This window comes from Triturus cristatus, chromosome 3_1 (genome assembly GCF_964204655.1).
Source record: "Triturus cristatus chromosome 3_1, aTriCri1.1, whole genome shotgun sequence".
Classification (NCBI taxonomy): Eukaryota; Metazoa; Chordata; class Amphibia; order Caudata; family Salamandridae; genus Triturus; species Triturus cristatus.
The window spans coordinates 509368296-509382000 of NC_140583.1; the positions used below are offsets into that span (position 1 = coordinate 509368296).

The 13705-nt window shown below is 44.0% G+C and overlaps 1 protein-coding gene across 1 annotated transcript in view; it reads right to left on the bottom strand.

Annotated features, from left to right (window-relative positions):
- The window catches only part of ZNF710 (zinc finger protein 710), a 207583-nt gene that overhangs the window by 12624 nt on the left and 181254 nt on the right, over positions 1 to 13705 (bottom strand). Inside the window, exons 3-4 of the mRNA XM_085644410.1 lie at positions 7617 to 7808; positions 6842 to 7016 (exon numbers count right to left, since the gene is read on the bottom strand). Of these exons, the coding sequence (XP_085500536.1) occupies positions 6842 to 7016; positions 7617 to 7808 (367 nt within the window). The remainder of the gene's footprint in view (positions 1 to 6841; positions 7017 to 7616; positions 7809 to 13705) is intronic.

Here is a 13705-nt window from a genome sequence, read left to right on the forward strand (position 1 = left end):
TATCAAGAAAATCATATTTAGAACTCCTTAAACCTTAGGTTGGGTCCTGTGTCTTTGCGTTGCCCTTACCCTCTCCGTGTCATGATGCAATGTTGCAGGGGTTGTGCAGCTTCAGTCCAAATGCTCGGCTGCGACCTTGTATTGCTTTTGATGGGATTTAACCAAAAGATTGCAGCTACTCTTCCCTCCGCCACCTGTAACTATGTGTTAATGAAGGTCTACATTTTCGGTAGCTTCGAGTCTAGTCTCCGCCTTCATATTACACAATTGTACTAATGTTGTCTTACAATACCTTACTAACTTTATCAGTCAGACATTTAATGATCATCCATTGAAGGTCCGGGGTTAACGATCTTTTGTTTAATATACTTAATGGTCTGGCGACTAAGTGCTGATGTGTGCTCCTGTGATGCCCGTGTATTCTCGAATATGCAGTAAAAAAACAAACAAAAAAAATACTTTAGACACTGATGATAACGCTAGCAGGAAACGGAAATTATACTACTTTTTTATATTTTTTTATTTGTGAGGTTTTTTTTGTTGCTATTTCATAGTGTTGCACATAAGAGCTGTTATGATGATCAAACGTAATGTTATTCATTATAATCAACCTGAATCTGCCCGCCAATGTTGGAGGTAGTGCACTTCAGTGCACGCGCACACACGCACTTAATTCACTGAGCAGTCGGACAGTTCCCCCCAACAGGTGTGAAAGTGGATCTGTCAGTTCCTCATGTTTATGCCACTGTACTCTTCAGTGCTGTAAAATGGAGGATGTTGATTTCGCAATAAAAGTTTTTTTTAAACTTTAGTTGCCCGTCATCTATGAAGTGGCCACTTGACGGCACTACAGGACAGTGATGAAAAGGTGGGGCCGGCGATTAGAAGTAACCAGGCAAAGGACCAGAATAGAAGGACACTATGCTAGTTTCTTCTTCCGTGCCATTTCAGGTATGCACAATAAAACATGTTCTAAAACATCCTAAGACCATAAGGTTGTGGCTGAATACAGTATTTCTATACAAATACAAAGATATTCTATCAAAAAAGAAAATAGCCAACGAAAAATAATTGCATCGGGGAATTTGAATTTGGAACTGGACTCTTCCACGGAGTGTTCTAACACATGCCTGTGATGGCTTCTTATATTACAAGGTATTCAGAATTACCTTAGTTGACAATAACATACAAATGACCTAGATTGTACATGCTACAAGTTCACATGGTCTATAGACACACATATGCATTGATTCATTAAATCAAAGACTACATGGGGCACTTCCAGTCCGAAAAGCTGGAACATTTAAGGCCATGATAATTCTTTTACGTCCGAACTCAAGTTTATTCAGGATTCATAACCCACAGCTCAGTAACCTTCGTGTGATCAACCCTCTCTCTCCCCGTAAACTACCTGAAAAATGTTTGACAGACCAGGAACTTCCCGTCTCTGAGCTGAAGTAAGGAAGGTATCAACAAATGAACAAACACAAGCCGTGGGCTATGACGCCTTTCCAGCATCATTCAACGAACTATATAGAAATCAGCTGGCAGACTCAGGAGTCAGAGCCTGCAATTCTTTGATCACTACTGGGCAAGTGAAAAACATGGTTATAGTGTAGACTCTGACCCTACTGGCTAAATCAGGCAAGGATCCCCCATATGTGTACCTTTTAAAGGCCAATAACCCTACTGAAATATAATGTCAATATTTTCTTCACCTCTGGACAGTTGCCTGAAATATGTTCTCTCCTGAATTGATCGACATCACCACAAAGTGTTCATTAGCAATAGAAAGGTGGGGGGAAACATCAACAATAAAAGCATAGCCTATGCACAAAAGAAAAAAAAAAAGTATGTTTGTGTCTTGCCTAGGCAGTGCTTGCATGGTCTTTTCGAGACGTGTTGTATTCAGAATATAAGCTTCAAGTTCTGCCCATTTTCACACCCACTTATTTTATTGGCTCCTTTGACTGTCTTTTGGAAATGGTTTCTTTTCATTGACTAATTTGTTTAGTAGTCCCTCCTTAGTATCTCTTTTTCTGATGTTTTAACCTCCCATAAGGACTGCCCCCGTTACATGTCTTGTTACTCAGTATGTTTTATTTACAGTTTGTGAACACTATTTTCTTAAATGACATTCTCCTAGCTGCTTTTGCAGCCACAACAGGGTCTCCTGCCCTATGTTCCTGACTCAGCGAGGTGCTCGATCATGAACGACGCACTTTATCTTTGGAAGATACTCTCTCCCCTCCTGCTTCAAGGCTGATCGCCGCGCTTTATGCTTGGTAAGACTTTTAAATTAGTTAAGTTTCTCTTTAGGCGACCACGTGCCGTTCCTAAGTTTTGCATGGCAGTCCTGCAGATGCTATGCTGCTTCATGGCGGGCCGCTGCGCTTCATACTTGCTAACACTTTTAAATGAGTTGCTTTAACCGACCGTGCACCTTTGTTTTGCATGGTGTGGCACTCCTGCACGCTAGTGGCGGCTGGCAGGGGGTGGGGTGGCGGGGGGACAAAAAACATTTTAAAAATCCACTTACCTTTTGCTGCTGGCCGTCTCTCCCCTTCAGTCCCATAAGCCGCCCTCTCCTCTGCTTCCGTAGCAGAAAGAAGCAGGAAGCACACATGCTCCCTCCCATTAGGCAATCACAATGCTACAATGAGCGCTGTGAGTGGTCTGAGCCCCGTGGTTTGGTGCTCAGACAGGGACTTTGAGGCGTTGCATGTTCCTCACCAGGCTGTGTAAAGCAAGCCTGGTGGGGAAGATGCAAAGCGTGCAGGACTGTTTGCGCACTTGGAGTGGGGAAACCAGTCCTCTCCCCTAAATCTAGCCCCGCACGAAGTGAAAAATAAAATGATAATAACTATGTTATTATCATCATTTTATTTTTCTGCTGCACTGCTCTTAAAGCAGTGGGGTAATCCTCCTCTGCCTTAGCGGAGGAGCTGCCACTGCTGCACACTATGCTACTTCACAGACGCCGCCCGCTTCATACAATGGTAACACTTTTACATTAGTTGCTTTAAACGACTAAGTGCCTTTGTTTTGCATGCCACTCATGCACCCGCTATGCCCTGGTGAGCACAGCATGCCGTGCGTTATCAACAAAGCATGGCGATAGGATGATTTGGTTTTGTTTGCAGTCACTACAAGCTCTCCCGCTTACCAACCCAGCCTACTTTCCAGACTTAAGCGCGTCACCCAATAATAGATGCCTCGCTTTTGCTTTTTAAGATACTCCCTCCTTGCTTTATGGCCGGCCTCCGCGCTTCATGCTTGGTTAAAGTTTGAAATCAATTGCTTCACCTTTAAGCAACTACATGTCTTAACTTTTAATCACCAGCACGGTCCAAATGCGGGGCGCCACACTCTCTATTTTAAAAGTACTCCCTCCCCATTTAAGCATCCAGGCGCCTTAACCTTTAATTCGCAACACTGTATAAATGCACCAAACACGTTCTCCAGCTTTTCCAAGGTCCTGGGCCCTACTACTCTGCCCATTTCCCTTCATAGAAGGAGGAACCATGGTCTTCATCTATCCTGCAAAGTATTTCCTGCCTGAGGTAAGGCCAGCACCTAACACTAATCCCACAACTCTACTCTAAAGGTGAAACCATCATGATGCTGTGTATCTTTTCTGCTGATTAGGGGGCACAAGGAGTCTCTTTCTACCCCGTCCACTCCATACCATCTCACCTGCTGGGACAAAACAACACTCCTTTTAGCCCACTCGCCTACTTTACAGACCATTTTCTTTCCCTATCCGCCTTCCTAAAGAACGGATTTTGTTTTGCATATATAAACTTTTCAATACGCTGTAATGGTCTTAAGTTAAAAAACATTTACATTGCAAAGCCAATAGCTCTAACTCAAAAAAATGTGAGACCTACTGCATTGCAAATGCTTGTTTAAAGGTGAAAAAGCACTGGCAGAGTTGGTTGGGATTTAATTTTCCTACTCTTCCACACATTTGGTGTGTGTCAAATGTAATAAAATCTACTGTAGCCTATTGTAATCCTCTTAACACAAATCAAAGTTAACACAATATTTCCTGTCACCATTTCTTTGTAGATAGGCGAACAAGAGTTATCCAATACTGGGATTCCTATTTGATGTCACAATGGAACCAATTGCACAAGAAGTCAGACAAAAATACACAGATGAAACAGCTTCTCCCTATGGTTAAAACCCAGACATCTCTTTCAGAATTATCATAAACTAGCATTACAAGGTATATCCCCAATGAAAGACTTAGGGAATGTATGTTAGAAATAAATGGCGAGTAAAAAAGAATTTAGCTTTGTAGCCAGGTTAAAAATTCCATGTTTTGAACTTTGAACATTAGTAAATGTCGAGATGTGATTAGGTCACTAAGTGACACACTTGTATTGGTATCAGAAAGCAATAGAGTCAGATCTCTAGGAATCAATACAACTACAACCAATGTTGCATAACACCATGCATGTACACAGCCAAATTACTTACACTGCTACACAAGAACCCGCATTGGTGGGTAAACTCAAGGTATCATGCTTGCAGGATTATTAAGAGAGGCCCTTCTCACTAGCTCCTAATAAGTAGCGGAATTCCAACCCTTTAAATGAGCACCCTCACTATTCATCCAATAGACGTTAATATATTAAAAATACAATCCACCTTCAAACATTGGGAACGTGGAGAAAGGTTCTATGCACATACATTTTTAAAAGACAGGCTAACCATTCCCGATTCACACACACACAATATAAATGGCTAACTGAAGTCTAACCTGCATCAGTAAGAAGGGTCAAACAAAAAATCATTTAGTACTTGCTTGCACATAAATGTACCAAACCCCAGTTATCACGGATGTCCCAAAAGATAGCCTGGGACTAAACACTGCTGTTCTTCATATCGGCCATGTTATGCTACTGGGACACACAGGGGTAGTTGTGAAGGGAATGTTTTCTCACTACCCTGCACAATGATCCACAACCCTACTTTACCAAACACTTAATAGCACTACATTTTGTAACTGGGAGGTGGTTATTGCCATGCTCTTGCTTAATTTTAGGAGGAAGGAAAACCACTAAACGTCAGAATAGGGGCTTCATAGATGTACCACAGGAAAGTGATGAAGTGGTCAAACTGAGGATTGTTGTGGGTCATGGAAAGAAATCCCATTCAGTGGTACCTGTTAGATAGCGTCCCAAGGAGAATAGAAAAGTGTGCAAAACAGCTCACTTCATGACTAGCCAATAGTAAATAGGTACAGAATGTATGAATATATGTAGGACCATTTCAGCTGTCAGGCAGATAAAGGTTTTCAACACGGAACAGAAGGTTGAAAGCTAGTTGCCACCACTTTGCCATGCATTCGATGATGGAATGGTTACACTTATTTTTGTTAAGTAGTTTAATTGTAGAGCACCTGCTCACCCTAAGGATTTGTGGGTCAAAAGACTGGGATTACAGTCACACTCCCATTCAACCATGGGTAGGAAGTTCCAGAGTGTGACCACTACCACTCTTAAGGCACTGCAGCCCGTCCGAATCTTTGGAAGGGATGCATCTGTAAGGGAGCTAGGCCTGTGGAACAGAAGTTGAGAATCTGGCAACAGCGCGGAAACAGTACTTTGGCCCAGCTGCAGTTGAAAGATGGCCTGCATCTATTCACGCATTGCTTCGAAGCACATTTTCAAATAGGAGCTGTATTGGGCCTCGCATGATCTCAATATACACACAGATCAATGTAACATCTACATATGCATGGAAACTGAGCTCTAAATCAAATATTAGTTTGGCCAAGACGCCCATGTAACTGTTACGTGGTACTGGACTCAGTGCCGAGCCCTGTGGTGCTCTCCAGGCCCCCCTATGAAGGCTGGTGGAACAAAGAGCCTTATTCCGAGTTTGGAGAACGTTCCACTCTATTTAAGATGCATGGATGCCTTAGACACTCTACGGAGGGAAGCCACTATATCTGCTATCATTTGGCGGCTGTCCATCATCTGCTAAGCTCTAAATCAGGCTCTAAGGCTTTATTCAAAGACGCATTAATAAGGGAGTCGCTGCAGTACAATTACATCTTGAAAATGGCTTGGGTCAAGTGGAGAGTCTGAACCCGTTTACAGTTCACGAAGGAGAGGACATGTTTAGTCTACAAGGGGTAAAGCGAGTGAAGGAGATTTTTATCACCAATCTCATTATTTCATGTTAGTGCCTTCTTTACCCTAGAATTAACTGTGGTTTGGCGGGCGAGTTCTTTGAAAATCACAAGCATTCGCAAAGTTCTTGCATGGTTGCTTGTTTGGGAAGCTCTAGGTGAACTAGGCTCTTTCAGGACGCAGAATATTTCTTTACTGGGAATGGCAGCTTCATGCAGTCAAGATGCCTACGTGACTCTCTTTGCTTCTACAATTATAGTTTTTATGTATTTGCAGTCTTATTTTGAACAGGATTATAAAATAATGAAAGCCTCATGTCCCACTCGGAAATCCAAACATGAGAAAAGTACAAAAGATTAGAATTAGTCATAATCTATCTAGGGTGGGTTTGGACGTCAATTTAAGGCATCTGAATAGTGCTTAATTTTTGTCTGTCACAAAAACGACAAGCTGCTGTGACAGCCAGCTTTAGAGGAAGTTGTTGTACCTTGATTTAGGAAACGTTTAGAGAAGACTGGCTTCGAGTAACTCTTTAGACATGCTGTATTTCCCAGAGCACAGTCTAAATTCTTGGAATAGCCACTCAATGACAAATGAACAGACCTGTGCAAACAGTTTGCAGCATACCACAGCAGAAGGGAAGATATTCACAAGGTTCTTGGTGGGCATCAGAAGATGGATTATTGGACACATACCTTGATTATCCAAGTTGACGTCCACAACTCCATGTTTGACCTTCATGTGGCGGCTCAGGTTCCCCTTTAGATTAAATTTGCTTGAACAGTATGGACATTTATAGGGTTTGCTCCCAGCGTGCAGGTGCATGTGACCCAGCAGATTATACATGCGGTTAAAGGACTTCCCACACACCTGAAACAAAAGCCCAGCTGCAATTAACACATAATCGTCACCTTAAAAAAACTGTACAGATGGAAAACACATCTGTTTGGCTAGTGAGTAGTCAAACATTTTACATGGGTGCAGAGGCTATTAAAAAAGGTTCATTGTTTAACTTGTACAGGTCGCTTCTGGCGGAGGGGACCCAGACTTGTGTTAATATCATCAGATTTTTGACCAAGAACAACAAAGAGAAAGGAAGAAAAGAGAGAAAGGAAGAAAAAGATAGAAAAACAGTAATGAATTGAGAAAGCAGGGATGAAAAAGAAATAGAGTGTGATAATGAGGCAGGAACAGTACTGTGTTGGAAGCAAGAGGCCTCAAGTGGAAGAAAGACTCAACACCCTTTGTCATCAGGAGCCATGGCTTTCAGCAGAGCCAGCAGCAGGCTCAAAAGAAAAAAAAAAACACAAGGGGACCCAGAAAAAAAATGTGTTAACAAATTTACACGTCTGATCTCAGTTCATTAATTCGGCCTTGCAACTCAAATAATTTCCACACTAAGATGGCGGAATAACAATTTCACAGCAATTGGTCGAGACTTAATGGAATGTCATAAGAGCATTAATGTACCTTGCATTTGAAAGGCTTGACTGGAGAGTGCACTATCATATGGGTCTTGAGCGTCTGCTTTTGCACAAAGGTCTTAAAGCAGGTGGCGCACTCGTAGGGACGGACACTGGCGTGGATCAGCATATGCCGCTTCATGTTGGCATGTAGGGTGAACTCTCGCCCACACACCTCACATTTGAACTCCTTCACTCCCTAAAGAAACACATAAAACAAGGTTTTTATCAAGACATTTCACCAGCACATGTAACCAGAGACTGTTTATAATGTGTTTGTACAGACAGTAAACACTATATGGTTGGGAAATAAAGAACAGATGGCAAAGGACCGTAGGGTGGCCAGAAATGTGGAGCTTTTACCTGTTAGAATATCCAGCATGACACAATGCCAGCTCTTACAGCAGGGTTCGAGGCCTGTCTGCAAGCTAGGGCCAGAAAAGGAACAGCTCCACAACTTTTGCCCACGACTACCCTACCTAGGTTACCCTGTGGTGTCAATAGGTGACATACACGCGTGTCTACTTTTTAGAAGGGAGTACGAGATTCACAAAGGGCAATATATATATATATTTTTTTTTAATAGTGGTTTTCGTTATTCGTGTCACACTGAATTCTAAATAAACATGCCACACCTTGAGACGGGGAACGCGCAGAACTGTTTTCTGCTTTGATTTTTTCCTTCCCTCAGTTATATCCAGCTGAGGGGAACACTCCCTTGTTAGGCGGAGTAATGAAGGAAAGAGGCCTGCGGATACTCAATTCGATACAATACAGGTTGTGGCACTGACAACAAAGCATGTTAGATCTTTAAAAAAAAATAGCATCAAAGCAACTATATGTGCCCTATGTAAACTGCAGGGTAAATTGTATCGCCCAACGAGAGTACCAATTAGGAAGGTCATCACATCAAAAGTGATACCTACTGTAGGCTATGCGCAACAAGCTTTGCCAGAAAAATGCGATACACTAGAGAAAGTCCAGTGTCAAGGATATAAGAGCATCTTTGAGCTACCAAAATACACACGCAACAGCCTGATGCGACAGGGGTTTGACCTCACACAGCAGAAATATGAATGCCTGAGCACAACTGCAAATGAATATGCTACTTACCAGTATGCATCTGTTCTTGGCATGTAGGGCTGCTGACATTCATATCTGTGCATAGATCACCGCCTAGTGTTGGGTCCGGATGTTTGCACGTTGTTGTCCTGGAAGAGTCTTCGAAGTATCCTGGGATAGGTGACTCCTCCCCTGGACCACAGTGCGCATGGGCATCCTCTCCATCCTCAGATTGTTTTTCGCCATTGTGGCAGTGATGGAGTAGATACAGAAAGTGATGACCATGCTTACAGTAATTCTGAGAGCTGCAGCTGCTACAGGCGCCGGGGAGGAGGGTGGGCGATATGAATGTCAGCAGCCCTACATGCCAAGAACAGATGCATACTGGTAAGTAGCATATTCAGTTTGAGGCATGTGGGCTGCTGAATTCATATCTGTGCATAGAATATATAGTAGTACCCTCTATTAGCGGCGGCCACCAGTGCCAGCTGCAGCAGTCTGAAAAAGAGTTTTGAGAACAGCCTGTCCTACAGCTGCCTGCTGTTTTGATTGCACATCTACACAATAGTGTTTGGTAAATGTATGTGTAGTGGACCAGGTGGCTGCTCTACATATATCATGCAAGGGGATGTTTCCCAGAAAAGCTATGGAGGCCTCTAACTTACGTGTTGAGTGGGCTCGTGGGGGAATCGTTAATGTGCGTTTAGCTTTTTGATAGGAAATTTGAATACATTTAACGATCCATCTGGCTATACCTGCTTTGGAGATGGCGTTACCTTTGTGGTGTGGGGCAAAGGCAACGAAAAGTTGTTTTGTTTTCCTGAAGACTTTAGTCCTGTCTATATAGTACATGAGGGCTCTCTTTACATCCAGTGTATGGAGTGCTCTTTCTGCGACAGTTTGTGGGTTTTGAAAGAAAACAGGCAGTTCAATAGTTTGATTCATGTGGAACTGCGATATCACCTTGGGCATGAATTTGGGGTTGGTACGTAGTACGACCCTGTTGGCGTGAACCTGTATGAATGGCTCTTGAACGGTTAGTGCCTGGAGTTCACTAACTCTCCTCAAAGAGGTGATCGCTACTAGGAAAGCTACTTTCCAGGTGAGGAATTGAATCTTGCATGAGTGCAGAGGTTCGAAGGGTGGACCCATCAGTCTGGTGAGGACTAAGTTGAGGTTCCACATTGGAGCTGGTGGGTGGCTTGGAGGAATTACTCGTTTGAGTCCTTCCAAGAATGCTTTGATGGCAGGCACTCTGAATAAAGAGAGGTGCTGCCTGTTCTGGAGATAGGCTGATATTGCGGTCAAATGGACACGTATTGAGGTGTATGCCAGATTGCATCGGTATAGGTGTAAGAGGTAACAAATTATGTTTTGGATGGATGCGTCTAGCGGGTTAATGTTATTGTTAGTGCAATAAATTAAGAACCTTTTCCATTTGGCTGCATAGCAAGCTCTGGTAGTGGGTCTTCTAGCCTCCTTAATGATGTCCATACAGTCAGGTGGCAGGTTCAGGTAGCCAAACTCTAGGACTTCAGGAGCCAGATTGCCAGGTTCAGCTGTTGCGGATCTGGGTGCTGAATCTCGCCATGGTTCTGCGTCAAATGCGCGGATTTGATCCGCAGCCTTTGATGCGGCACCACGGAAAGTTCGAGAAAGGTGGTGTACCATGGTTGGCGTGCCCATGTTGGAGCAACCAGGATGAGTGTTAGTTAGTGTTGTCTGAGTTTGCGTGCCACCAGCGGTATCAATGGTGCTGGGGGAAAAGCGTACGCAAATCTGCCGGACCAGTTCATCCATATCGCATTGCCCTGCGACTGCGGATGTGGGAACCTGGCGGCAAAGCTTTGGCATTTTGCATTTTCGCTTGTTGCGAATAGGTCTATCTCTGGATGATCCCACTGCTGGAAGTACGGTTGGAGTACTGATGGGTGTAACTCCCACTCATGCATCTGATGGCTGTGTCTGCTGAGCAGATCCGCCATCTGGTTGTCCTTGCCGGGGAGGTGTTCCGCCATGAGGAACATGTTCCTCTGAATGGCCCACTTCCACATGCTCTGAGCCAGATGAGACAACTGTGGAGAGTGTGTTCCTCCCTGCTTTTGTATGTAGTACATGGCGGTTATGTTGTCCATCCGGATCATACCGATCGGGAACAGTACCAACGCGAACTACAGGCCTTTTGGCCTGAAAAAAGTTTTTCCTAACTTGAGTCAAGATAAGCACATCCGAACCCAATGGCGGAAAAAAACAATCTGAGGATGGAGAGGATGCCCATGCGCACTGTGGTCCAGGGGAGGAGTCACCTATCTCAGGATACTTCGAAGACTCTTCCAGGACAACAACGTGCAAACATCCGGACCCAACACTAGGCGGCGATCTATGCACAGATATGAATTCAGCAGCCCACATGCCTCGAACATATTTATATCGAATTTTGAAGGCTCTAGCAGGTTCTCTGAAGGATGTGTTAAAAACAATATACAGTGAGCAGCAGACACCATGGATTACTCACTTAAATAGAGCGATGGGACCTTAAAGCTGGCAATAGAGAATTGATTTATGGAAGCCATAACCTATATGATTGTGAGGAACTCCATAAACAAAACAAATTTGTAAGATATCGTAAGAATCGATACTGCCAGCATTCAGGAAAAACAGTGGCAGTCAGCCTTAATTGCATCCTACGAGTCCCACAAAATACTGCCTTATTTAAGCAAAGCACTGGAGAGGAAATGTTTGAAAGACATTCTTTGGGCCAAACTGGTGCCCCTGCAGATAGAAGAATTAAATCCCACTGGAAAGCATAATCAAATATTACAAGATGCAGATGATGCAGTTATAGAGATGAGTCCTTACTGCATCTGACATGCGTTTGCCCAGCACTGCTACAAACTCGACACAAACTACTAACAAGCATTTACAATGCAACGGTCTCGGCATTGTTAAAGTTAGAGCTATTGGCATTGCTCATGACATTATTTTTATGTTTTTGTTTTTAAAACATTTAACCCCTTCGGTGCTCATGACGGAATGGTTCCGTCATGACCCACGGTTGAGCTGTGCTCATGACGGAACCATTCCGTCATGACCACGCCCGCGCAAGATTCCGCCAGCACAGCGGCGGAATATGAGCAGCATCGAAGGGGTTAAAGAAACGGCATTGTTATTTACAATGTCAATAGCTTAATCAGTGTGTGTGTGTGTGGCTGCAAATGCAATAGGTCTCGCATTTGAGAGTGATTAAGCTATTGACATTGTAAATAACAATGCCGTTTCTTTAAATGTTTTAAAAACAAAAACATAAAAATAATGTCATGAGCAATGCCAATAGCTCTATCTTTACCAATGCCGAGACCATTGCATTGTAAATGCTTGTTTTTTTTAAGAGGTGAATGAGCAACTGAAGCCAGGCTCAGCTCGAGTTCTCTTGCCGCTTCGAGCCCATTGGGAGCCGATCTTGCATGTGGCTTCTGCCTGCCACCCGCCCTGTAACCTCACGTGCCAAGAGATAGGAATTTAGAGGCTGAGTTTCACAATGCGAAATCAGAACGACTGAGATTAATCCCAGCTTCCCCGTTTGACGCAACTGGGTGATCGTGGGTAAATATTTCTCGTCTTTTATTTAATATCTTACGATGTTGCTCGACGTATAAAAAGAGTCTAGTAGCCCACATATAGGGTCCAGATGACAACTAACTTCCCACTTAAATCACTATTGGCATTGGCGCCCGGGACATGAATGTTTTTAACTTGGGGTTTAAAGGCTGTCTCTTTTGTAACTGCCTCTCAATGCAGTGATATGATGTCTCGTACTCATGCGAACCGCGTCGTGATAACGAAATACACGTTTTCGAATTTTAATCAGGCTTTTTCATGTTTTCATGATTTGTGTAGCACGGTTTACATGTGAACGTTTCAGGTCTGGGCTCGTGTGCCGGCTCTCGGAGCCAAGTCAGACGTTTGGCTCGGCTTTGGCTCGACTCTCCCTGTTAGCTTGTTGGCTCCACTCCGCCAACCTCTGTCTTCACCTGAACGTTCCGGGACACCCCGATTTTTGATTTATGGTGAAAAGGACGCATTGTTTTCCATTGCCAAGGCCTATGGCTTCACACCTGAGCGGGAATGTGCGTATGGGAACGAAATGGCACATCTCGAATGACTGACTGGTCGTTGTGCGGGCTGGTTGGCCTACGAACGTATATATGTACGTGTGGACCCGCCCATCCAGGCCCTCGAAGCAAAGTGGGGTGAGCGTCAGATATCTCATTTAATAAGGCAAGGGATCCAGGGGCCCGCCCGGGGCTCTGTATAACTCATAACTGCAGCCAGAAAGGGACGGCGGAGGAGGAAGGAGGGAGGTCGGGGGCGAAGGAAGAGGGGCCCTGCACTATGAATAGTGCTGCAGTGTTATGGCTGTGGATTGTAATGGGATCTCTACTTCTGCTCTATGGGAAAGGAGCTAAAAATAGCGCCGGTCCGTCTCGGAGGGCCGATCAGTCTGTGACAGTAACGAAAAGTTTCTTACCTGTCGGTGTAGTTTTGCAGCTTGAAGATCTTTCTGGATTCACTATGCTGTGCATTATTCCGCGATCTTGTGGTTGGGTCCGGATTAGTAGTCTTTTCTTTGGTTTTTTTTTTTTTTTTTTTGTAGCCCAGGTGGGCGTCGACGTCCACCATTTGGTGCACCTCCCGTGACGTCGTCGTGCTTCCTGCGGAAGTCCCACCTTTGGGGCGCCATCTTCGGGTTCTTTTTTCCCTTTTTTTTTTTTTTTTTTTTAACCCTAGGCGATTGACATATTTCTGTACGTTTCCACTTCTTTGATCCTATCCATTTCACCCCCTCTTCCTCCAGCCTCATCTTCCTGGCGGAGGTGGGTGGGTTCGCTAGTGAATCCAGAAAGATCTTCAAGCTGCAAAACTACACCGACAGGTAAGAAACTTTTCGTTTTGCAGCGTGAATCTTTCTGGATTCACTATGCTGTGCATAGATTTTGTAGCGGTTTTCCTATTTTTGTGGTGGCTGGGTGGAAG